The sequence below is a fragment of the Rhinolophus sinicus genome, linkage group LG06, assembly GCF_036562045.2.
Source record: "Rhinolophus sinicus isolate RSC01 linkage group LG06, ASM3656204v1, whole genome shotgun sequence".
NCBI classification, from domain to species: Eukaryota; Metazoa; Chordata; class Mammalia; order Chiroptera; family Rhinolophidae; genus Rhinolophus; species Rhinolophus sinicus.
Window position 1 is genome coordinate 7,878,669 of NC_133756.1, and position 25,019 is coordinate 7,903,687.

At 58.2% G+C, this 25,019-nt stretch overlaps 3 protein-coding genes across 11 annotated transcripts in view; 2 read left to right on the top strand and 1 right to left on the bottom strand.

Moving 5' to 3' along the window:
• CFAP74 (cilia and flagella associated protein 74) overlaps positions 1 to 14,562 on the top strand; it is a 57,683-nt gene extending 43,121 nt beyond the window's left edge. For 2 of the 6 annotated variants that reach the window (XM_019712107.2, XM_019712108.2), the window contains exons 25-39: positions 122 to 255; positions 7,227 to 7,503; positions 8,649 to 8,747; positions 9,812 to 9,951; positions 10,553 to 10,687; positions 10,873 to 10,982; positions 11,077 to 11,132; positions 11,235 to 11,354; positions 11,563 to 11,718; positions 12,476 to 12,605; positions 12,791 to 12,945; positions 13,137 to 13,269; positions 13,448 to 13,578; positions 13,772 to 13,906; positions 14,101 to 14,562. In XM_019712107.2, the coding sequence (XP_019567666.2) occupies positions 122 to 255; positions 7,227 to 7,503; positions 8,649 to 8,747; positions 9,812 to 9,951; positions 10,553 to 10,687; positions 10,873 to 10,982; positions 11,077 to 11,132; positions 11,235 to 11,354; positions 11,563 to 11,718; positions 12,476 to 12,605; positions 12,791 to 12,945; positions 13,137 to 13,269; positions 13,448 to 13,578; positions 13,772 to 13,906; positions 14,101 to 14,202 (2,013 nt within the window). In that variant the 3' untranslated portion in view covers positions 14,203 to 14,562. Of the gene's footprint in view, positions 1 to 121; positions 256 to 7,226; positions 7,504 to 8,648; positions 8,748 to 9,811; positions 9,952 to 10,552; positions 10,688 to 10,872; positions 10,983 to 11,076; positions 11,133 to 11,234; positions 11,355 to 11,562; positions 11,719 to 12,475; positions 12,606 to 12,790; positions 12,946 to 13,136; positions 13,270 to 13,447; positions 13,907 to 14,100 lie in introns of those variants that run through there. The other 4 variants (XM_074334262.1, XM_074334263.1, XM_074334264.1 and 1 more) reach the window with 3 other exon arrangements.
• A 2,168-nt stretch (positions 14,563 to 16,730) lies between these two features.
• On the top strand, positions 16,731 to 18,696 carry TMEM52 (transmembrane protein 52). 4 transcript variants are annotated; one of them, XM_074334266.1, is made up of 5 exons: positions 16,731 to 16,887; positions 16,973 to 17,016; positions 17,108 to 17,167; positions 17,791 to 17,969; positions 18,072 to 18,696. In XM_074334266.1, the coding sequence occupies exons 1-5, from the start codon at positions 16,819 to 16,821 to the stop codon at positions 18,248 to 18,250; spliced, it is 531 nt and encodes a 176-aa protein (XP_074190367.1). In that variant the 5' UTR covers positions 16,731 to 16,818; the 3' UTR covers positions 18,251 to 18,696. The 4 variants fall into 4 exon arrangements, with proteins under 4 accessions (XP_074190367.1, XP_074190368.1, XP_019567673.1 ...); XM_074334267.1 differs by having other exon boundaries at positions 17,842 to 17,969; XM_019712114.2 differs by having other exon boundaries at positions 17,126 to 17,167.
• Positions 18,697 to 18,927: 231 nt separating this feature from the next.
• Positions 18,928 to 20,589, bottom strand: CALML6 (calmodulin like 6). Its single transcript, XM_074334269.1, has 5 exons — positions 20,515 to 20,589; positions 19,603 to 19,777; positions 19,367 to 19,511; positions 19,177 to 19,277; positions 18,928 to 19,105 (listed from the first exon to the last, which is right to left on the bottom strand). Exons 1-5 carry the CDS (start codon positions 20,515 to 20,517, stop codon positions 19,059 to 19,061), a joined length of 471 nt encoding a protein of 156 aa, XP_074190370.1. The 5' UTR covers positions 20,518 to 20,589; the 3' UTR covers positions 18,928 to 19,058.
• Positions 20,590 to 25,019: the final 4,430 nt, after the last annotated feature.

The window sequence follows — 25,019 nt, forward strand, 5'->3', positions numbered from 1 at the left end:
ACATGCAGACTGGCACAGTCGCACTCGCTCACACACCCTGCCACACGTGTGTCCACAGTCCCCCGTGACCTTCCCCAGCAGATCAATGTTTTCACTTGGCACCGCGGTTTCCCTCCTGTAGTTTGTGGACATTCAGCCCAACGATGGGTTTGGGACGATCCTGCCACTGGACACTCTGGAACTCGACGTGATCTTTCAGCCCACCAAGGCCAAGGTGTACAGCTTCACGCTCACTTGCAAGTCAGAGATCAACCGGTGAGGCTTGCGGGGCTGTGGCGGGCCGCTCAGGGGGGCCGCGCCTCCTGCATCTTCCGCCCTGGTCCCCAGCCTGACTGCGGGGCTGGGCACCACTGCTGGCTGCAGGAACCTCAGACTGGGGAGCAGACTCCTGGGACCTGGGGCCTTGCACACTGGGTTAGCTCAAGCTGTGTGTGCGTGTGTGTGTGTAAGTGGGTGTGCATGTGTGAGCATGTGTGTGTGAGTACACATGGATGAGAGTATGTGTGTGAGCAGTACAAGTGAGGGCTGTGAGTGTGCACGTGTGACAATGTGTGAGTGTGTATGAGTATGCATGTGTGGACATATGTGTGTGGGGTGTGCATGTGTGGACATGTGCGTGGGAGCCTGTGTGTGGACGTGTGCGTGCGTGCGTGTGGGCATGCGTGTACATTTATGTGAGCATGCACACGTGGGTATGGGTGTAGGTGTGTGTGAGCGTGTGGACGTGTGCACGTGAGTGTGCACATGTGAAAGTGTGTGTGTGTGAGCGTGTGTGGATGTGTGCACGTGAGTATGCACATGTGAAAGTGTGTGCATGTGTGTGTGTGTGGGGTGCAGAGCACCCTCTGCACTCAGAAGGACCTCGGCATGAGCACCGTTGCTTGAATGCGCTGTGACTGGGCCACTCTCGGAACCTCCCTGAGCCGCCATTCTGCCCCCGAGAGACAGGACTGAGAAGATGGTGGGGAGGGAGAAGGGAAGCAGGACACGGCGGAGGCGGTGGTCGGGAATTAGGTGCTGGCTCCTGCCGCCCACGACCTGGGGTCAGTGCCTCCGGGGAGGAGTGTCCTAGGGGAGGAGTGTCCTGGAGCGTCCCTGTGCGTCAGGTCACCTCCTGTCGAGCTGTGCTGCTTGCCCCGCTCGCCCCTTCCTCTCTCGTCCTGTCACCACACACGCACGCGCGCACCCCAACCTGAGATGCTGTTTGATCCTGGCTGGGACCCTGGGCCACCTTTGGTGGGGTCGGGCTAGCCCCTCATCCCGCAGACCAGGCCCCCACCAGCAGGGCACGTGACCTGGGACTGCTGGGCAGGGAGCAGGACTGAGTTCATGGGTGGTGAGATTTTGGGGAACGAGTGCAGACTTAACCTCCGGAGCAAACGGAAGGGACTAGAGCCCGCCCACCTGCCTTGCCCCGCCCCCGGCACTGCCCTCCCCTCCTGCTGGGTTCTGGTGGCCCCAGGTGCCAGGTGTTCGGTGGCTTGTTCACATCTCTCTCATCCTCTGGAGAAGAGGGGTTCTTATCCCGGTGCCCCGCACGGGCTCCGTGGAGGGTTACAGGAAAGTCAAGCCATGAGGCGGCAGTAATCACAGCCCATAGTGAGCGCGTAGCCAGGTGGACTCTGCAGCCCAGAAGGGCCCCACTGCACACACACCACAGCGGGGAGCCTCACGCTCCGGGCCTGGCTGCGCATGCGGCTACCTGGCAGCTCCCCTGGAGGTCCAGGAGATGTCTGCGATCTGGACACATCCCCATTCCCCACCTGCTCCCACACCTGCTCCCCCTGCAGCCCAGGCCTTCCTGTTGCTCACCTCAGCCTTGTCCTGCTTCCCTTCCCTCACCTCACATCCACGCTGCCCACTGTCCGTCAGTCCTGCAGTCCTGTCGGCTCCACCTTGAAAATGCACCTGAAGCTCTCCACACCCTCATCTGGACAGCGGGGCACCTCCTGGCTGGTCCCCTGCCTCCATGTCAGAGCACATCCCTCCTCCAAGACAGCCGACCTGCCCGCTGCCTCCCACGCAGGGCACACAGCCGCCTGCACCACGCAGCCCCTCCCATCACGTGATGGGCACCCACTCCCCTGCTGGACATGTGGGCGGGCTCCAGGCTGGTCAGTGACCCACAAAGCAGGTTCTGTGTGAGCCCGGGCGCTCACTGCCCTGGGCTACATGTTTAGGAATGGGGTCGCCAGGTCCTAGGGTAACTGTTTAATTTCAGTGTCAAACAGAGTCCCAAAGTGGCTGTACCATTTTCACTTCTCACCAGGATTTGCTGCTGTCAGATTTTTTTGGGGGAAGGGGGTGGAGAGGCATTATAATAGGTGTGAACGGCATCTCATTGTGACTTAATTTGCATTCTCTAGTGACCAAGGTTGAGCACCTCTTATGTACTTATCTGCACCTGGGTATCTTCTTTGGTGAAAGGTGTGGTTAGATCTTTTGCCCATTTTTTAAGTTAGAGTTTTTTACTGAGTTTGGAGAGCTTTTTGCTTGAGGTATAATTGATATGCCACATTGTATCAGTTTCAGGTGTATACCACAATGCTTCGATATTTGCATATATTGCGAAATGATCCCACAATAAGTCTCTTAACATCACCACATTTGTAGTTACAGATTTCTTTTCTGGTGATGAGAACTTTTAAGGTCTATTCTCTGAGCTACTTTCCAACGTGCAGCACAGTGAACTGTCATCATCCCCAGGACTTAGTATCTATATTCTAAATATAGTATCTATATCCTGATACAAATCCTTTGTCAGGCTTACAAAGAATTGGCCCCAGTCTGTGGCTTGTCTTTTCATTCTCTTACCAATGTCTTTCATAAAGCGAAAGTTTTTAATTTTGATAAAGTCCTGTTTATTAACTTTTTCCATATAGATCATGAGTTTGGTGTCATATCCAATAATTTTCTCCTAACCCAAAGTCGCACAGATTTTCTTCTAAAAGTTTTATGTATTTACATTTTACATGTGGTTCACGATTTCTTTTGATCAGCTTTTGCATAAAATGTGAGATGTGGGGGTGGCTGGTTAGCCCAGTTGGTTAGAGCGTGGTGCTAATAACACCAAGGTTGCTGGTTCGATCCCTGCATGGGCCACTGTGAGCTGCGCCCTCCTTAAAAAAAAAAAAAAAAGTGAGATGTGGCAGGAAGTCCGGGTTACTTTTCTTCCAATTTTACTGATGTCATTGTTGAAAAGACTCTTCTTTTGGGGCTGTGACAGAGACCAATGCCCCTCATTTCTCACATATTGGTGACAGTTTGCCTGTAGCCATTAAGACTTGAAAATCGGTTCAGTTGAGTATCTTAAACACAAACATATTAACTATCCACTGCCTTGTGGAATAAAACGTGTCTGTCAAAGTCTGAAGGAAACCCGAGTTTCTTTTTGCCTGGGTACCTAAGGGATTGATTTCTTCTTATTTAAAAATCCAATGATTTTATCAGAACACATTTTAGTGTTGGTTGTTCTGAACCCATCCACCCAGGTACGCAGTGTTTTTCAAATCTTTCTAATTTCAGGAATATTTCCATGAATTTTAGTCCTTAATAGTTGCTTCGGTTTTCTCCTTTGGGGCCTCCTGTTATAAATATGGGTCTTTGCTTCTTCCCCATTTGTCACCTTTTCTTCACTCCTTTATTCCTTCAGTGTTTCATCTTGCATCTTGTCTTTCTCTTAAAGAATTTTCTGCTTCTTCCTTCGTCACTGCGTTCCTTAGAGTTGAGCCTTCGTTTCTAAATGATTGTTAGGACTCTTTCCTGAGCTCTGACGCCTCACCTCTGAGCCCCGTGGTTCTGACCTGTGCTGTTTCTCGTTTTCTCAAGTCTTCCAAACGCACAGTGAGTGTCCACGTTACCGCTCCCATCCGTCCCCGGCACGTCTCTCTGCAGGCTTGTATTGTTGGCATGAATTTTTTTCTGCTCCTTTTTCTCTTTTATCTAATAACGTTACTTGTGATTTGTTTGATCTTAGTCTTTTTCTGCTGCTCATCTCTCCGTTTGGTTTCTTCTCCTGAACCTTTGGAAGGGGGCCAGTTTTCAGCCCTTTTCTCGCTTGCTGGCTTGGCTCTAGAGCGCACTCTCCCTGCTGTGTGTATGAACTGCAGGGAGACATGGTCTCCGGCTCCTCTGCTCCTAACAGAAGTCCGTGCCCAATGTTCAGCCCCGCCAGCGTCTCTGCTCCGCCTCCTTTGCTTTTAACCTGAGGCTGTGCCGGTGTTAGGCCCCGCCAGGGTGCCTGGACTGAGGGGTTTCCAGGATGTGGGAACCTGGGGCTACCCCTCATTGATGGTATCTTACTCCACATATTGATCTGCGTTTGGCTTTTACGTTTTCCCCCCAACTTTATATTTTTGTAATTGATCCATGTTAGCACATCTAAGGGTTCAACTTGGACACGTTGAGTTTGAGGGCTTGTGAATCATCAGAAGCAGTGCTTAGCAGGAAATTTCTACCTCCGCATGCATTTAAAGAAGACAGCTTGAAAACCAGTATAATCTAGACTTCCTTTCCAAGAATTAGGAAAAGAGCAAATTAAACCCAAAGAAAGTAGACATAATAATGAGTGGAAGTCAGTGAAAGAGAAATCAAATACAACAGAGAAAAACAACAAAACTATTAATAAAAGTCTTTTTTTTTGGGGGGGGGGAAATTAGTAAATTCATTACTCCTAGTAAGACCAATCAAGGTAAAATAGAGAGAAATCACAAATTACCAACCTCAAGAGTGAAAGGGGCCATCACTACAGAGCCTACAAATATCAGAAAGATAATAAGGGACTGTTTGTTATGAACAACTTCACACCAGTGAATGTGACCATTTGGATGAAATGGACAAATTCCTCAAAAAACACAACTTAACCAAACCTCACACAAAAGAAAAATAGAAACTCTGAGTAGGAAATCAAATCCAAAGTTTAAAAGCTTCCCACAGTGAAAAATGCAGATGGTTTCACTGATGAATTCTTCTAGACAGTTAAAGAAAAAATAATGCCGGTCTTACAAAAATCTTCCAAACAACAGAAAGAGAAGACAAACCTCACTGCCATCAACAAGCTGAGGGGCGATGGGCACTGGGAATTCAGAAACGTTCAGATTGGGGCTCAGGGCCTGCCTGTGGGAACGAGGACAGCCAGCCAGGCACATATCCGAGCTCTGCCTGGATCCTTGAGGCCTCAGAGCCCACAGTCATCAGCCATCAGCCACCTACGTGGACAGGAGGTGTGCTGATGGCAGTGCGGTCGGGCACGCTTTGCCTCTGAACTTAGGTGGGGAATAGTATCACACAGCGAAGAAGACTTTACCTCAGTGATTTTTGGAGAGAAACATTTTAAAGCACATGCTGACATAAAAGCATTTTGTCAGCAAACGTGGTGGTGTTCATGTGTGCTGGGATGACAGTGAACGGTTGGCTCAGGCCTTTCTCAAGATCCTGCATTAAACCCGCTGCCTCCTAGTCACAGGGATGACAGCATCCGGCAAGGCTCGGGCAAGTCTCAGTTGGGCCTCAGAGATTCGACTCCTGACAGGCGAGGGGCTTCAGAGGGCAGGGGCTGCAGCTGTCTCCTGGGAACAGAGTGATAGAGGACCTAAGTGAGTTGCCAGAGGTGGACTATCCAAAATGATGTTGGAAGATGTGTGAGCAACGTTGGGGAGCAAACCTCCCTCACTCCTGTTCCTGGGTCCGCGGAATGAAGCGCTGGCCGCTAGACCACAAGTCACATCACTCAGCGAAAGTGGGAAAAAACAACTTGGTCTACTTTCCTAAGAATGATGTCTTTTTATATGTAGAGATTACTGCTTTTCATCTCAGCCTTTACAATTAGCTGAGAAAAATAATAACCTCAGTGGTACCTCTAACCCAGAAGGAATTTTTTTTTTTTTTAAAGATTTTATTGGGGAAGGGGAACAGGACTTTATTGGGAAACAGTGTGTACTTCCAGGACTTTTTTCCAAGTCAAGTTGTTGTCCTTTCAATCTTAGTTGTGGAGGGCGCAGCTCAGCTCCCAGGTTCAGTTGCCATTGCTAGTTGCAGGGGGCACAGCCCACCATCCCTTGTGGGAATTGAACTGGCAACCTTGTGGTTGAGAGGATGTACTCCAACCAACTGAGCCATCCGGGAGCTCAGCGGCAGCTCAGCTCAAGTTGCTGTGTTCAATCTTAGTTGCAGGGGGCGCTGCCCACCATCCCTTGCGGGACTCGAGGAGTTGAACTGGCAACCTTGTGGTTGAGAGCCACTGGCCCATGTGGGAATCGAACCGGCAGCCCTTCGGAGTTAGGAGCATGGAGCTCTAACCACCTGAGCCACCGGGCCGGCCCCAGAAGGAATTTTTTAAAAACATTTAGAGCCTGTCCTCACAGGACATAAAAATACGCATTGAGGGGCAGATGGATGGCTCAGTTGCTGAGTGCGAGCTCTGAACAACAGGGTTGCCAGTTCGATTCCCACATGGGCCAGTGAGCTGCGCCCTCCATAACTAGATTGAAGGACAACAAGCTGCCACTGAGTTTCCGGAGGGGCAACTGTATGGCTCAGTTGGTTAGAGTGTGAGCCCTTAACAACAAGGTTGCTGGTTCAATTCCCGCATGCAACAGATGTTTTTGTTACAGACTAGTATGGTAGAGCAATCAACATCATCCTTTAAAACATTGAAATAAGGCACATTTTTGAGATCTTGCTTCCCTGAGATTGTTAGTTTTGGCTCAAATGAACTCATAAAATTTTAAATTAAAAAAAAGCATTAAAATATAACAATCAGGATAGAATTTGATGGGGAGAGTGCGGTGAAAATAGTAGTTCAGAGAAAATATGGAATGTAAATGTTCCACGGTGAAAACACCCCGCTTCTGTTCTTTTCAGTGGGTGGCAGCAGGGATTAGCTTACTGTGGTACATTGATCCCTGTGCTAACATTTGGAGACCAATTTTATCAGTTTTATTTTTAAATGTCAATAAATACGTAACACAATAAGACAGAAATTACCCTCTTAGCAACTGTTCGGACTTGTGATTAGATTTTTAACTACCCTCTTAAAACATGTGCAGAGATACACAGTAGTTTCAAAATTCATCACAATTCATTAACAGGGTAGAGAGCAAGATCTGGGCCCACAGTCCTGGGCACCCCTGTGTGCGGGCGGAGGGAGGCTGCCGTCTCCAGCCAGAGGCCACCTCCCAGGCTGCACAGGGACCCAGGCTGAACCTGCCCGCACTGGTCACTTCCAGGTGCTTCAAGCTGACGTGCCGGGCTGTGGGTGTCCACCCACCCCTGGAGCTGTCCCACTACCAGATCAAGTTTGCAGCCACTTCCTTGTACGACACATCCTTGGCCTCCCTGTACGTCATCAACTCTCACCTGAGCATGAACTCACTGACCCACTCTGTGCCCCGCATCGGCTCCGAGGACACCTGCCCCGTGGGGCCCACGTCTTTCCAATTCCTGCTGCCCCCAGACTCACCCATCACCATCTCGCCCTCGGTGGGGACTGTGTTGCCGGGAAAGGTGGGTGTGGACACCACAGCCTGGCTCTGGCCTTGACCACACCAGATGTGGGGTCAACGCTGCCCATCCTGAGACTCGGGCAGGCTAAGAAGGCCTCTGGGCCTGGTGAGCAGGACTGGGCATTTTAGCCTGCTGGTGCGTGTGCAGCAGGTGGGCACAGAGCCCCGTCACCAGGAGCGCAGGGGTCTGTCCATTGGATTGATCCAGGGTTTCCCCCCTACTCTGTTTTTCCCGATAAAACAGAAAGAGCTGGGGCCTGGAGACAGACGTCTCAGCCAGTCCCCCAGGCCATCACAAGCTCTCTGAGCTTAATTCCTTCCCTTCAAAAGTCAGGGGTGACAGCCAGTTTGAGGCCTGGGAGAGGACTAAGTGAGAAGGGGCACAGGCAGGGGCTGGGAATGACCAACCCCACCCTCCAGGGTTTCAGGAAGCATGTTATTTAAAACATTTCACTAAATTTAGCAAATACTGCTTAAGTAATGGTCTCCCAAGGGGATCATTACAGTTGCACTTCTCTGTTCCCCTCCCTCACTTCCACTCCCCTCCTCTCGCTCACTCTCTCTTCTTCCCCCATCTCTCCCCTGTTCCCCTTCCTCTCCACCATCCCTCTTTCATTTTCTCTACCACTCCCACCTCCCCCCCCCCCCAACCGCACATACACCACCTGCCCCACCTGATGTGTTTTGAGCCCCTTTGCTGTACTGGGCACTGTGAGACCCAGGACTTCCCCGTGGGATGGGCTGGAATATGGAGGTGCTTTGGAAAGATGCTGTGCTGCTCACGGGGACAGATTAGGGTACAGGAACTCACCCCCAAATCTCAGTGGCTGAAAACAAAGTTTCCTCTCTTGCTTGTGCCTCGTGGGCTGTGTGCTGGGTCCTGGCCCATCCAGGGCCTCCATCACAGGACTCCCCACCCCGCATGGGAAGAGAGGGCTTGGTAATCATGCACTGCAGCCCACCCCAACTTCCAAAATAGGGGGTGTGGTTGTCAGGGAGGCCCTCCTGGAAGGGGCACACTAAACTGAAATTCCTAAGGAGTGGGGGCTCACACCAGGAGTGTCAGCATGACCTCTGGGGGATCCAGGAGCAGTGGGGGTAGTGGGGTGCTGAGAAGGGCTCTGCCCTCCAGACCTGTCCCCACAGAGGTGCCTGGTCCAGGTGGCCTTCCGGCCGGCACTGCCCAGCGAGCAGATCCGCCAGCAAGCCTTCCAGACCCTGATGAAAGACATGGAGAGCAAATCGGTAGGTGGGGGCGCTGAGAGTTAGGGCCTGCGGGGCATAGGGTGGGAGCTGCCAGCTTCCTGCTGGAAGGCTCTTGCAGGAGGGCTGGGGAACAAACTCTGCCTTGCCGCCCTGGAGGGCCTCAGGCCCAGGTACCCTGCCTGGGGTGCCAGTAGACTCTATTGTTTTAAGAGATTAAAACTCTTTCCTGGCAAAGCCCCTTCTTCCTCCCTTGAAAGCATAAGTAGGCAGAGTGGATCCCCAGAAGGTGATCTCGGGAGGGTGGGCTGGCCCCTCTCACTGATTAGCAGGTGGGAGGAGCAGAAAACCAGCAAAGGAGCCAGTGGATCTTAGCGCAGTTTACAAGCATGGGAGACAGCCATGAACCAGCCTGAGAGCGTGAGTTTGAGAGGTGGGATGCATCCGGTCTAGGGGTAAAACCCTGAGGAGTGTCAGGCTGCCCACAGCCCTGCAGAGGCTGCCTCAGGTGGGCACAGGTGGGCTCCTGCTGGAGAGGGAGTCTGCAGGGACCACACAGAGCTGGCCAGTCAGGGCCCGGGTGGCCCAGGGACTTCTCCAGTGGTCTGCACACTTCTCCAGTAGTCTGGGTTTTTTGTCTTGAACACACTTGCTCAAACACTCCCAGGAGGAAGAAGCACTTGCCCTCACCCTGCAGGGGTGGGGTGGAGTGGGCGGATGGCATGAGGTATGGAGGAAGGGCACCGGGGCAAGGGCTCAGGCTCTGGCCCACTCTTTGCTCTCTCTGTGCCTCAGTCTCCCTGTAGCCAAAGGCAGACATTGCAGTTGGTGCATGGGCCCTGGGGGGGCTCTGCCCTGGGACCCTGGGTCTCCCTCCGGACACCCACTCATCTTTGTTGATCTTGCTCCTGCTGCCAGTCTTCCTGGGGGAGCAATTTGGGGTTTCGGTCCCTGTCCACTGCAAACCCATGCCCCCAGGGTTCCTACACCAGGCACTCTGCCCTAGCCTGTGCCGGGCCCCAGAGGAGCCTGTACTGGGCAGCCGGGTGCCTGCCTGGCCAAGCAGAGCCTGGGGCAGCCCGACAGCTGGCCTCTCCACCTCACAGTTCCGCAAGGACATGGCCACCCAAAGGAAGGACCCGAAGGGCCAGTCCCTCTCCGTCCTGAGGCTGCAGAACCGAGACCAACTCTTCCAGGCCCCCACCTCCCACAGCCTGGAGCTGCAGAGTCAGGACCTCAAGTCCAGGTGGGCCCTGTTGTTTCCCTCCAGGACCCTGTGATGGGACCTCGCCCTGGCCCCCACAGACACTTTCCCCCACAGACTGCCTGGAGCAGAGCTGCTTTGAGCTGTGGGGCTGACAGTCCAGGACTGGGGCGGCTTCAGATACAGCTGGCTTCAGGGGCTGCCTCGAGGGCCCCCAGGAGATCCCTTCCTGGGCATATGGCCACCCCATTCCTCTGGGGCCGGTGGGGAAGGTGCTGCCACCCTGATTCCCACATTCCCAGCTCAGCAAGCCCTGCCTACCTGGGTGCAAAATGAGCCCGAGAGAGCTGTGGTGGGCTTGAGTCTCTGCCAGCCCACCCTTGCCTGGGGCTCCAGGAGCATGGCTCTCTGATTAGGAGCCTGACCAGGACCTGGGGGGTGGGGGCCCCCACAGGAAGCTTTGAAAGGGTGGGACAGCTACAGCTGGGTCCCACGTGGCCCCCAGGCTGCCGCCCCTTACCCCTCTGGCTCAGGACCCTGGGGAGCAGGTGTGGCCTTGTGGACCCGTCAGTGGGGGTGAGGCCGGGCTGCTAGGGGGCAGTGTGGGAGCACAGGGGTGAGTGCACTGCTGGCTTCATTCCAGTGCCGACGAGTACCAGGTTGCCCAGGCCACTCTGGCCAGATCTTACGAGGGGAAATTTGACAAGTTTGTGGTCCCGTGTGTTGTTGCCAGTGGCGACATCCAAGACCAGAAGGGGATGGAACCCCTGAGCTTCAGGTGTGGTGCTCTGACCAGGATGGGGCGTGGTCAGCCAAAACGCCGCAGTCCCTGTTCTGTTACCAACCCAGATCTGGGGCCGGGGGTGGGGGCACAGTGGCTTCAGTGGGAAGGGGCCAGGGCTGGAGGTTAGGCTGGGGGAGGAGGCAGGGGCACAGTGCCATCAGCAAGCCCTGCCCACCCAGTCCCCACAACACCCTGTACCTGGAGCTGTGGTGCCCGGCTGTGGCACCGTCCATCATCGTGACATCCGACAAAGGCAAGACCATCTCCAACTTCGGTGACGTCGCTGTAGGTGAGACCCGATTGGGCCCGGCCGCCCCTCACACACCCCCATCCACAGGGACCCAGGCCTCCACGCCCCAGCCTGACGCCTCATCCCATTACAGGACACCGTGCCATAAAGAAGGTCTCCATCCAGAACATTTCCCACGAGGATCTGGCTGTATCCTTGTCCACATGCAGGCCAGGTGGCTTGCAGTGGAGGGGGGCCTGAGGAGGGGCTGTGGGCCCACCCTCGCCACCTCCCCTTGACCTGAACCCTCAGGTGGAATTCTCCTTGCTGAACCCCAACGGCCCCTTTGTCCTGCTGAACCCTATCAGCAAGCTGCCTGCAGGAGAGACCCACGTCCTGGCACTGGCCTTCTGCCCCCGTGAGAGTGTCATGGTGAGTCCCAGGCCCACCCACGCCATGCTGCAGCCTGGGCCTCCATAGTGCATTCTCCACGCTGCAGGCCCCACCCACCATGTGCCCACCGTGTGCCTGCTCTGTGCTCAGGCCTGCAGCTCACTGCCGGGCCCTGGGAGCACGAGGTGAGGACACTAGGTGGCACCCAGCAGTGTCTGCTCCATGCTGAGGGACATGGTCTCCACAGGCCCAAGAAGCACTGGACATCATGACCAAGAGAGGCACACTCTCCCTGACCCTCGTTGGCACTGGGGTGGCATCCATGATCACGTGCTCCATCGAAGGGCACGTCCTCAACATGGGTTATGTGATTGTCGGAGAGTCTGTCTCCTCCAGCTTCAAGGTGAAGCACATTGCAGGGGCCCTGGTGCCTGCCCTGGCCTTCTGCAAGGGTGTTCCACTCTGGGAGGGGTCAGGCCTGCCTTGGTCAGGAAGCCAGTGGGAGCTCCAGCAGCTGCCACCTCCACTGCCCTCTCCAGCAGGGGGAAGGCTCAGAAGGCCGCTCCCTCCACCCCTGGGCTGCTGGGGCCTCCTCAGGGCCCTTCATCCTCCTGCCTCAGGGCCTTTGCACAGCTGTCCTATATGTGATGAGGAGTTCAGCGCAGGCCCTGCTTGGTGAAGGGGGGTACTTTGCTGACTTCCATGCCAGGTCACATTGCCCTGTGGGCTTCCACTCCCGTGCAGAAGGGCAGGCCTGGCTCCCAGTGCTCCTCCTGCATCTGAGGGGCACCCGAGCCTTGGGATCCAGCCTCCTGCAGGATCCAGCCTGGCTTGAGTCCTGGCAGCAGAGCCCAGAGCAAGGATTGCTGGAGGTGTTACTGAGGAGGGGGTGCTCTCAGGAGAAAGGGGTGGAGAGCAGGGAAGAAACTGGGTGAGGATGTTGGCTCAGCTAAAGGCTGGCCTGGCCCGGGAGATTGCTCTAGGGGGTCAGAGGCCACCACCAGTTAACCCCCTTGAGGCAGGGCAGCTCACGCAGGGCACAGGGCGCAGGGCACGCCAGCCTGGAAGAGGGCGTGCGGGACTCGAGGACGGTACAGGCCCGTGGGGACAGCCCTCCGGGCCCGATGAGCGGTCCGCTGACAGGCGCCCGGTCCCTACAGCTGCAAAACAACTCCTCTCTGCCCATCAAGTTCTCCATGCAGCTGGACAGCGTCTCCAGCAGCAGGAGGGAGAACCAGCAGCAGTTGCCGCAGTTCCTCGCCTCGCCCGCCCAGAGGACGGAAGTTGTGGGTGAGCGGGTGGGCGAAGGTGGGGACCGTGATGGGGGCGTGTCTCAGGGCCCCGGCTGCGGAGGGAGGGCAGGTGTGGGGGCATGGTAGGCGGGGCGCAGGGACCGCCTGGGGTGCGGGGTGGGAGGAGCGCTGGGCCGCGGTGGGCGGGCCGGAGCGCAGGGACCATCACGCCCCTGCCCGCAGGCACGCAGAACCACAGCGGCCAGAGCGTGTTCAGCGTGGTCCCGGTGAAGGGCGTCATGGGCCCCGGTGGGGCACAGGACTTCACCGTGACCTTCAGCCCAGACCACGAGAGTCTGTACTTCTCCGACCGGCTGCAGGTCGTGCTCTTCGAAAAGGTGCGGCTGCGCGAAACCAGCCTCGCCCCCTCCTCCCGCCCTTCCCTGCGCTGCCCCAGTCGGGAGGCCCGGGCCCCATCCTGGGGCTCCACACCGGGTGGGAAGTCGACAGGTGAAGAGACCAGCACCCCAGCCCTGCCGCTCCCGGAGCCCCAGCTCTTGGGACGAGGCTGCTGTGCTCCCTGCCCCAGAAAGTCTCCCAGCAGATCCTGCTGAAGGGCGCGGCCTGCGAGCACATGATGTTTGTGGAGGGCGGAGACCCCTTGGACGTGCCCGTGGAGTCCCTGACCGTGATCCCTGCCTGCGACCCCGAGCGCAGAGAGGGTGAGGCCCCCGCAGGGTGGGCTCATTCCCAGCCCAGCCCCTAGCCAGGCGGGAGTGGGGCTATGCTAGCGGGAGACCCCAGGAGGATCAGCTGCCCCCCCCCCCCCCGCCGTCCCCCACATCCTTGGCGGGCCGCACCCTCCCCGGGCCAGACCCCAGCCAGGCCCTCCCTGTCCAGTAACCGAGGAGCTGAAGCCCATTCTGGTGACACTGGACTACATTCAGCTGGACACTGACACACCTCCCCCACCTGCCACCCGCGAGCTGCACGTGAGCTGCATCCGGACCACGCAGCTGTCCCCAAAGAAGGTGACCAAAGCACTGCCCCTGAGGCCCTGCCCCTCTGCAGCCCTGCCCTGCATGGCCTTGCTCATGATACGAGTGGGCTGGGCAGCCTGCTGGAGGGCTGAGAGGGTGGCTGGAGCTGGGCTCCCTGAGCCCCAGACCACTGCCTCCAGGGAGCCGAGTCCTGCCCGTCCAGCAGCAGCTCCAATGCCCACAGACAGTCGAGTTCAGCCTGGACAGCGTGACGTCCTTGCAGCACCATGGCTTCACGGTCGAGCCCTCCAGGGGCTTTGTGGAGCGTGGCCAGACCAAGACCATCAGCATCTCTTGGATGCCGCCCGCTGACTTTGATGTAAATGCCACAGGCTGTGGCTGGCGAGTCCTGTGGGAGCCAAAGGCTGGACAGGATGACCGCCTGCCTGTGCAGGGAGGGGGCTGTTGGTGGGCCCTGGGTGGGTGAGGTGGGCTGTGCAGCGGCAAGACAACAGATCTGCCTGGTGCTGTACCAGCTGGCTGAGTGTCCCCTCTACCCTCCCCCTCTTCCAGCCGGACCACCCACTCATGGTGTCAGCTCTGCTGCAGCTCAAGGGAGACGTGAAGGAGACCTACAAGGTTTTCTTTATAGCCCAGGTGGTGACCAGCCCCTGAAGCCACAGGAGTCTCTCTATGGAGTCCCCGCAGACCCTCCTGCCCACCCTTGAAGCCCTTCCCGTCTGTGGGCCAGGCCAAAGCACCCAGCGGCCAGGACCTGGGCATCCCCTGCTGGGCAGGTTCAAATGGGCAGCCCTCTGCATGGCCACTTTGCCAGGATACCGCAGCCTTACAGCCACGGACGCTTCTTGCTCCCCCTCCCTCCCAGGCCCCCACACTCAGAGCCAGCAATTAGGCCAGTCCTGCCCACAACCTCCTCCTAGCCTGAGCCCCTCGGAGCCCCCAGCCCCACCGGCACCTGCCCAGCCTTCAGAAGCCCCCATAGGTCGGTCAGTAAACTCTGTGTGTGCCTCTGTGTGCAGGTGTGCAATGTGGGTGCCAACAGGTCATTCACTGGGGTAAGCACAGAATGAGAGGTGGGAACAGAGCCCTGGAACGACTGGCAGGGCGGGTGCCAGGGTGTAGGGCTGGAGGTCAGACTGGCCCAGGCCCAGAAAGATCCGGTGAGGAGGGAGAAAAGGGCAGGCTCCAAATCCCAGGCTGGCCCTTTAGGCCTCCCTGCTCCTCCAGAATTCCAGGATTCCTGACCCCAAGCAAGGAGTGAGCAAGTGTCGGGACACACCCTTGGCGGCATCCTGTCTTCCCTCAGCCCAGCCAGGGGCCCAGGGTGAGGCCAGTGCACATGAGTTTGGTTCCACTTTTCTGAACTGAGTCCATGCTCAGCCTTCGGGCGGAGACTGGCCCTTCAAGGTGGAATCCACCGCTGCCCCTATCCCACCCCCAGCCCATGAGATACTCCTGGGAGTTCAGAATGGTGTCCGCTCCCCAGCCCCTACCTCCTAAAGAGTGGCTGGTTGGACACTGTCCTCACAGAGTCCCCCATCCTGGCCCCCCTGTGCACAGCCCAGCACGCCCACCTCTCCCACCTCAGACGCATGCCAGCTGACAGGAGAGCACAGGCAGCCCTACCTGGCAGGACTGGACGGTGTGGTGCAGCCACCTGCCCTCACCTGTTTCTCAGTGCCCTTGGTGCCTGGAAGCTTGCCATCTCCCTAACCTTGAGCCAGTGACAGTGACCCTAGAGTGGCATTTTGTAGGACTTCTGTCTGGTGGGCAGGCCCAGGTTCCTTCCTATCTGTCACTGGGGCTGACCAGCTGTAGTCCCAGCCACTTTCTTACCAGGTGAGAAGGCTGGGTCCTGCAGCCCAGCGCAGGCCCCAGGAGCGGGTCCTCCCTGCAGGGCATAGGGCGTATTCCCACCTCCTCCTTGGGTGGCCAGCAGGAAGGCCAGGCCACTCTCTTCTAAAGCCTGGCCTGTCCCTCCTGCTGAGGTGCCCTGGTACTCATACACCCAGGCCCTTCCCAAACTCCTGCCCATCCTCCTCCCTCCCTCTCCTGGGCTGGGCATAGAGGGCAGTAGAGGCAGGAGGAAGCATGGCCTGCCTGGAGGGGCCCTGGGGCTGCATCACAGGCCAGAGGTGCAGCACAACTTCGGGACAGAGCCCCAGCAGAGATCAGAGATCAAGGAGCAGGTGCCTGACAGATCCAGGCAGGCACCAGGGAGCCAAGCCGAGGGGCCCTGCCCTCAAGGGGGTGAGGACACTTCCCTTCCAGTGGGGGAGGGGCATGCCACGTATGTCCTGAGTGGAGTGAAGGGTAGCTGCTCCCCCCACCCTCCCTGGACAAGGCAGACCACCCTTGCACCTGACCATGCTGACCACCTCCCTTCACTTGACCACCAGATGGTGGAGCAGAGGGCAGAGTGAGCCTAACAGGGCGCTCAGCCTGGTGTGAGGAAGGGTGAGGGCTAGGGGGCCTCCTAGAAGACATGGCCCCCAGCCTTCCCTGGGCAGAATGGACAATGGGCAGTCCAGGCCGACAGGGGGTCTCTGGGCTCTCTGTGCCTCCCAGGCCCAGAGCCCACAGAGGCCACGTTCTGCAGGCTGAGCGTGGCTTTCATAGCAAAGTGCCTCTGCAAAGTAATCTGCACCCAGGCCGCAGTGAAGGCCCAGAGCCCAGCTCAGATTCCCCGTGGGCCTGCCCCTGCGTGTGCTTGCAGCGAGCATGCACAATAAATGTCGAACAACCGAGGAACGCGCCAGGGACTCGACTGTCACAGCCCTTTAACTTGAACACCGCGGTGTGCCAAGTTTGGCCACATTTGTCCTGGCCTCCACCCTCCCTGGTCACAACTTCCCAGGGGGCACCCCGGTCCACACCGAGCTCGACTGCAGGACAGGTTGGGGGCTCCGCGCTTGGGCCGAGGGCGAGACCTCCCCCCACCCTGAGACCCTCGGCTCAGAAACACGGAGGAGACCCGCCAGGCCGGGTACCGGCCTGGAGAGCTGCACCGGAGGGCGGGGCCGCAGTAGGCGGGGGATCGCGTGAGAGGTACTTTAAGGCGGGGGGTCCGGGGCGTGGCCAAAGGACAGGGCCTCCAGCAGGCGGAGCACGCGTTAGGGGGCGGCCTCTAAAAGACGCAGTATCATTGGATGGAGACTTGGGACGGGGCGTGTGGGCGTGGTTGCATGCCTCGGTGGCGGGGTTTGCGCTGGGCGGGGCCTCCATAAAGCGGCGGGGCCGCGCTGCTAGAGCTTCGGGTCCGCGCAGAGCATGTTCCCTGGGGTGTCGGCCGTCCGCGGGCTCCTGCAGCTGCTGCTGCCACTCCTGCCGCTGCTTCAGGTGAGTCGCCAGGGGCTCTGCTTGGGCTCCGCGGGGAGGGTCTGCGCTCGGCGTGCCCCGGCCCAACTCACCCCTGTCCCCACAGGTGGCGCTGGGCTTCGCTGAAAGCAGCTGCGACCCTTCGGACCAGTAAGTCGGGGGGAGGGAGCGGGGGCCTGGCCCCGCCCTGTAGGGAGGCTAGGGCGGGGCGGTCGCCGGACCGGTGCCCCGCTTGCTCCAGGTGCCGCCGTCCCCGCAGGTGCCCGCCCCAGGCCCGCTGGAGCAGCCTGTGGCACGTGGGGTAAGTGGAGGCCGCGGCGCGGAGCCGGACCCGACGGTTCTGCCTGGGGCCAATCCCACCAGATCCCCAGCAGCCTGGCTCCAGGGCTGAGGAGTCACCAGCATTGTCCAGCTCCCGGCCAATGGCGGGAAGGCGCTGGGGCGCTCAGCAGCCTCCAGCCCCCAGCACCGGGGGCACCCTCCCTTGTGGGTCCTGCCCCAGCCCCTGCACAGCTCCGGGCACCCTTGGCTCTTGACAGGACTTCCCTTCATAGCCGGCTTGCCCATCTCTCATGCCCTCCTTCCTCTTTCCTGAGGGAGCCCCCAGCCAACTTGGTCATTGGTCTGGGCATAGGATTGTGTAGTCAGCCCAGGACAGTGTGTCCTGGGAGTGAGCCCAAGGCCACTTGTGGCCAGCCCTGGACAGACAGCCAGGACAGGCTCAGCAACAGGAGGCTGGGCAGGCCAGCTCCTCAGGCCCAGCTCTGGCCAGGAAGGAGGTCTCTGGCTTGGAGACATTCTCTGGTTTTTTTTTATCCTGTCCATTTCCTGTCTTGGGGGTTCGGGCCATAACCGCCCGCAGGGAGCAGGTCCCTAGTGGCGGGGGGTCAGTCCAGCGGTAGGGTCTTGCTCCCCCCTGCCCAGGCTTATCCTGCTCGCTGTCCTCCTCCTGCTGCTGTGTGGGGTCACGGCCAGCTGTGTCCGGTTCTGCTGCCTCCGGAAACGAGCACACACCCAGTCACACCTGCCATCAGCACCTCAGCCTTGCGACCTGACGGTCATCCCTGTGGACAGTGACAGCCCCGTACACAGTACGGTGACCTGTGAGTGCCTGCACACCTCGCCTGGTGGCCCACCTGTCTGCCAGGGGAATGGGGGCGGGTGAGGGCCAGACCACCCCACAAATGCACTCTGGTTCTCTGCAGCCTACAGCTCCGTGCAGCTCCCGTTGGGCATGCGGCTGTCCCTGCCCTGTGGGGAGCTGGACCTCGACTCCATGACCCCCCCTGCGTACAGCCTCTACGCTCCCGAGCTGCCACCCTCCTATGAAGAGGCTGTCAAGATGGCCAAACCCAAACAGGAAGAGCCGCTCCCCTCCCAGTAGCCTAGCCCCCTCCCTGGGGCCTCAGGCTTAGAGACCCCTCCAGGGCCCCAGGAGCTGAGCCTCAATGCCCAACACCTCCAGCACCTCCAGCTGGTGGCCCTCAGAGGAGGTGGGTAAGCTCTCCTGAATTGCCAATGCGTCAGCCACCTGTGCTCACAGGAGACCCCCAGTGCACTCTCAGCATCCTTCCCCCCCACCCGGGAAGGCCAGCCGTCCAGCACATTGCTGCAGCCCTGGCCTCGTTGCTATGTAACGCCAGGCGGCCAAACTGGCAGGCCCTGTGTTGGCCACACACACACACACACACACACACACACACACACACACAGGCTGCTGCATTCAGCCCAGCCCCTGGCCCAGCCCCAGCAGGCCCTCGGCCCAAGGGAAGCCCCACAGGCCGAAGCCTGTAGTCTTTTGGAGAGAATAAAATTTGTATGTAAATGGTCTCCACATGTAGGAAAGGGCTCCGGGAGAGGAGGTTGGGCAGCGGCCCCAGTGCAGATAGGCAAGGTGAGTGCGTGGGCCCAGCCTGCCTTCAGGCTGCTGTCAGAGCCCAGAGCTGGTCAGTGGGTGGTTTCAGGTATCACAGCAGAAGTGACGGGCTGTGTGCCATGGTTGACTCCAGCGGGCTGGGGTGGGCACCTTTGCCAGGCCAGGTACAATGAAGCACACATGAGTCTGGCTGGAGTGTTTATTGGCTGCATTGCTGGGGTGGGGTGAGGTGGGTGGCAGGGTGGATGGCAGCGGGCAGCCGCGGGCAGCAGCCTTCCATGGTTGGGCAGGCCTCCCACAGCTGAAGCAGCTGCTCCTACTGGACCAGCTTGAAGGACTCTCCGGTCATCATGGCCACAAACTCTGAGAGCAGAGCGACAAGTCAGCAGCCCAGCCTGGCTGGCTGCGGCCTCCCAGGCCCATCCCCCACTCACCCTCGTAGTCGATGGTCCCGTCCCCGTCCTTGTCGGCCTCCTTCATCATCTGCTCAGCCTCTACCTCGTTGAGGGGCTCACCCGCATTCATGAGCACATACCTGCGGACCCCTGCACTGAGTGGTGGCCCACAGGGCACCCGCCCTCACCCGCCCCGCCACCTCCCCCCCGCCCCGCCGACCCGCCCTACTTGAGTGTGTCCCAGTCAATGTAGCCCTTGCCCTCCTTGTCGAAGACACGGAAGGCCGCCCTCAGCTCGCCCTCCTGGTTCTGGGACTTCTCCCAGTACACCGCCATCAGGGCCAGGAAGCTGTCGCAGCTGAAGAAGCCTTTGTCTGCGGGAGCAAGCAGGCGGGTCCAGTGAGGGTGGGTGGGCGAGGCCCTCCTCCCACACCAGGGCGACCCGCCCGGGACCGGTGGCCTCACTGTCTCGGTCCACGTCCTTGGCCATGGAGGTCAGCTCACTCCTGGTGGGGTTGATGCCCAGCAGGCTCATGAGCCGCTCCAGCTCGGCCGTCTTCACCTGCCCGTTGCCCTCCTCGTCAAACATCTCAAAGACCCCCTTGTACTCCTTGATCTGCTCGGCCGTCAGACGCTCCGTCTGTGGGGACACGCCGGCCCAGCGTCACGGGGCCCCCGGTCCAGGGGAGCTTGGAGGTCCCGAGACGTGTGGCACAAGGTACCCTTCAGAGCCTGTGGTTTCAAAAGGAGACCCCAGCCCAGAGCCGGCTCCCAGAGAAGGTGACACAGTGGTGGGCCCTGAGGGATGAGCGGGACTTGCCAGGCAATTTTGAGGGGATGGGCGCTCGAGGTGGGACGCCAGGGGCACGGGGCACAGGAGTAGGGGTGCAGGGTAGGGCGGCCAGGCAGTGGACACAAGGTGAGATCAGGTCGAAGACACCCTGAACCAACATGGGGAGGAGCCTGACCCAGGACAAGGGGAAGGCTCCAGGGCAAGGGGCTTCCAGGCCTGGGGGCAGGGGCCACGGCCCTGCCAGTTCTGGCACACCGGGGGAATAGTCCAGCACCTGACCACTTCTGCCTGCCACCACCGTGGCAACTTGCAGAAAGGGCTGCTCTGCTCTGGTCCCCAGAGCAAGGGCAGTGTCAGTGGCCAGCAGGGCTCAGCCTCGGCCCCCACCCTGCCTCTCTGTCCGGCCTCGCTGAGCTTTTTCCTCAGGTTCCCAGAGAGACCCTCACACCTTTGGGCCTGGCCCCAGCTGACCCCTGTGCCTGGAGTCCCTGCCCGTCCTCTCTCCCCCTGGGCACTGCTCCCTGCTCCCCTCCAGCACTGACCAGCCCACCAGGGGCTCTGCCGGGCGCTAGAAGCAGCCTTACCATGTCTGTGGCTAGCTGAGAGGACACTGCAGGGTGGCACTGGAGCTGCTGTGGGCAGGGCACAAAGGGCAGAGGTGGCGGCTGTGTTTTAGCGGGGCCTGGCTGCCTGGGGTCCCCAGGGTCCAGATTCTAAGAGCCTTTTATGGCCAGCAGATCCTGCTGGCCCTATTTTGGGACAGGCTTGGCCCATCCCCACATGGCCTCTCCCTGGCCCTCCATGCACTGGGCATCCCTTACCCTGGAGCCCCCCACCCCCACCCCAGACCCTGCGTCCCAGCCAAGGCCCCCACCCCAACCTCAGCCCTCCTGGGGCACAGCAAGGAAGGACATGTTGGGCTGAGGGCAGGACAGGCTGACGGAGCCTTCGCACATGCTGTTCCCTCCACCGTGCCACCCTCCTCCTGCCTTGTGCAGTAGCACCCCCACACAGGCTGTCACCACTTATTTGTGAGGGTTCTTGTTGGACGCCCACCCCGGTCAGGTGACACCCTCACGTCCATGTGGGCCCATCACCCAGCCCAGTGTCAGCCCCTCGCAGGCACTCTCCAAAGACAGGTGAGGACACACATGCATCGGGGCCCCTCAGGCCACCCTGTGCTAAAGGGCTGGGGGTCCTCAGTCCGAGAAGAGACAGCTGCACATGCTGGGGCAAGGGGGCAGGGCAGCCAGGACCGGGGCAGGACTGGCCACCAGGAGGCCAGGCCAGGCTTCCTCTGGGCAGTCGGGGCTATTCTGAGGCTTCTCAGGGAAATGTGACCTCCCTTCCACGCAGAACAGCAAAGCTGGCTCCCTAGGGAGCCGTGGGCCAGGCTGTTCAGTGACACCACAGCAGCATGCACACCTGCATGCGTGTGCTCAGCCCTCAGACACGCACCCACCCCCACCTGGGGCAGCACTTGGGCTCCCAGCATGGGGACCCAGGCCTCATGCTCCCCGCCACCAGCAGTGAGCACAAGCCCCATGAGGGGGCTCTTTCATCCCCCTCCAGCTCTTGCCCCCAGGAATTGTCACAGACAGGCCCCTATCCAATCCACCTCACCCTCCTGCATGGCCCCAGAGTCTCTCTCTCTCTCTCTCTCTCTCTCTCTCTCTCTCACACACACACACACACCTGCCGTGTGACTGCATGATGAATGTGAGCAGGTGAGGTATGCCACGTCTCCCGCCAGCCCAGCTGGCTCCAGCCTCCAGAATATCCGAAGCCACCGGGAAGCTTTCCATTGAGGCCCAGGCCAGCTGCTGAGGCTGCAACATTTGTGCTGATGGGGACAGGATGGCTGCATCAGGCAGCAGCTGCTGGTGGGACCAGTGGGGCTGGATGAGCACTGGCTCTGGGTCCCCTGTCTTCATCCTGGCTGCTCTGCGGCCCTCGCTTCAGGCTCTTGATGGTGAAAAAAGACTTTCCCCGGGGGGTAGGGGTGGGAGATGAGGGTAAGGGAGATCAAATATATGGTGATGGAAGGAGAACTGACTCTGGGTGGTGCACACACAATGGGATTTATAGATGATGTAATACAGAATTGTACACCTGAAATCTATGTAATTTTACTAACAATTGTCACCCCAATAAATTAAAAAAAAAAAAAAAGACTTTCCCACCCTTTTCCCTTGAAAATCCCAAAGAAGAACAGGAATGGGAAGGAAAACGCCAATTCAGTGAAGCTCCTCACATCCCAAAGGCCAAACCACAATGTGAAGAACAAAGTTGGGGCGGGAGCCCCCAGGGCCTGAGGACAGAGTCACTTTCGCGAGGCACCCAGATGTTTGTTCAGAGCTAGGCTAGACATTGCTGCTGTGGAGGTTTTTTCATATACTGATTGATTGGTGAAATTTGCATGAAATATTACTCAGAGAAGGGCCAGCATGGACACCTGAAAGTGAGGGGTGTGGGTGAGTCTGAGTGGGTCTGAATGTGCGTTTGATGTGAGTTGGCGTGAATGTGGGTGTGTATGTGTATCTGTGGGTGTGAGTGGGTTTAATGTGCATGGGTGTGGTATGGATGAGTGTGGAATGAGGGGGGGATGTGGATAAGTGGGGGTGTGATGGGATGAGTGCGGGTGTGATGTGGGGTAAGTAGGTGTGATGGGGTGAGTGGGCATGATTTGGGGGAATGTGGAATGAGTGGGGGGATGTGGGTAAGTGGGGGGTGTGGGGGTGAAATGGGTGAGTGGGGGTGATGTGGGGGGAGGGTGTGAGCACCAGTGAGGTTGCTGCAGTGGAGGGCAGAGAATCGGAGGCCCAAGCTCTGGACTAAGAGAAGCTGGGCCAGCCCGGTGGCTCAGGTGGTTGGAGCGCCGTGCTAATGCCAAGGTCGCCAATTCGAGTCCCACATGGGCCAGTGAGCTGCGCCCTCTACAGCTAAGATTGTGAACAATGGCTTTCCCTGGAGCTGGGCTGCCGTGTGCGGCCAGTGGCCAGGCGTGAGTGGCTGGCAGCCAGCGTGAGCTGCCATGGGCTGCTGTAAGCGGCTGATTCAGCCAGTGACTGACTGCCTCAGGCGAGGGGAGCGCAAGGCTCGTAACACCAGCAGGGGCCAGGGAGCTGTGTCCTGTACAACTAGATGGAGAAACAACAACTTGAACGGGAGGAGGGGTGGGGAGGCAGAAGAAGGAGGAAAAAAAACGGAGGAGCTGACTGTCGAGGACGGGAGGAAAAGGGGGACCTGGCACGTGGTGGGTGTCCAGGTGGGTGTTCCCTGGGTTTTGAGCCCAGACTCCTAACTTTCCGTGCCTGCAGGTTTTGCTCACCTCTACCCTGTGAAGAGCTGCTCCCCACACTCCCACTCCAGCTGGAATACAATGCAGAGGATTTGCCCCAACCGCAGTCCCAGTTGTCCCCCTCCAGACCCCCCACCTGGAAGGAACCTGGTAGGCTGTGCAGGCAGGAGCCAACAGCGTGTGTGGGCCGAAGCCACACTGAGGGCTGGAGCTTGACGGGCGTGGGACTCTGCACAGACTGGGCGGGGCCTCAGAAACCCTCCCTCTTCCCCGCAGCATCTGCCTGAGGCTTCCTCTGCCAACACAGAGCAGGCCACTGTCTGAGACTGGCAACCTGGGTGGCACTCAGCCATCCGCCTCACCCGAGGGGACAGCACTGTACCTTGTCATGGTCTCTCCAGGTCCCCAGTGGACTGAGCCCCAGTGCCCCCGGTGTCACCTGCTTAGCCCAGGACTGCCCCTTTGCTATCCTAACTCCCTGTATCTTAGTCTTGAGTCCAGGTTGTCAGTCCTTGTCTCAGGGTCTGCTTGGGGGGAGCCCAGCCTGGAGAAGGGGTGTGAAAACAAAGTAACCCAAACCTGGGACCAGCACCGTGCAATTGGAAGGGGTGCAGTGTCAGACCCCAGGCCTGTTCAGGGGATGGCAGAGCTAGTGACTGAGGTTAGGACATAATGTGAGACTCTAGGGTCAGCACAAAACTAGTAGAAATAGGCTGTACAACTTCCATATCTGCAGCGCAAAAAAAAAGAATAAAGAAACTGATGAACCTGATAGAATACACAAAAGGAGAAAGGTGCATAAGAAAAGCAGCGTAACTAGAAAGCAGAAAGTAACACAATGAAAGGAAGTAAACCCAGCCTCAGGACTGAACCTCCAGGGGCCCAAGCTGGAACAATGCAAGCAACTAAATAGATCACTGGAGTATTGGGTTACAACCAAAGCGAAAAATGAATACCCATCGAGCTTCAAAGCACATCATCTACAGTGAAAAGGCACCCATAGCATGGGAAAAAAACGTTTGCAAACTGTGTGTCTGCTAAGGGATTAACATCCAGGATCTGAAGAACTCCTACAGTTCAACAATAACAAAAACAAACAACCCAGTTCAAAACTGGGTAAAAGACATGAACAGACATTTCTCCAAAGAGAACATACAGATGGTCCATAAGTATACAAAAAGATACTCAGCGTCACTAATCGTTTGAGAAATGCAAATCAAAACCACGATGAGATGTCATTTCACACCCACGAGATGGCTCCTATCAAACAGGCAGAAAGCAAGTGCTGGCGAGGACATGGGAATTGGGAACCGGGTGCCCTGTTGGCGGGAGGTAAATTTGGGGCAGCCGCCAACGTGGAGGCTCTTCAAAGAATTAAACAGAGAGTGACTGTGGGGATATAGTCCCAGAGAGCAGTTTCCAGTCTCTCGGCCTCATGTGGAAAGGTGCTAGCTTGGGTAGTAGATGGCCATCAGCTGTGACTGGTTGGCCATCAGCTGTAACCAGTTGGCCAATTAGCCACTGATATAACTGCCGTGACTGCGTTGGTTGGTTGGTTGGCAGGCAGAAAAGTGGACGGTGGATCGTGGATCGCGTGGATCCTACTTTCTGTGTCTCAGCCGGCTGCCAGTGAGACGGGTGCAGGAAGACCCCTTGTTGGGGTACTGGCGGATGTTTGCTCCCTGTGTCTCCAACCCAGCCGCCAGTGAGAATATAGTGGTATGACTCCCCTATCTATGGCTCCGTGGGTGTTCCTTTTTGGCCTCACCATATCCTGCGTTCTTATGT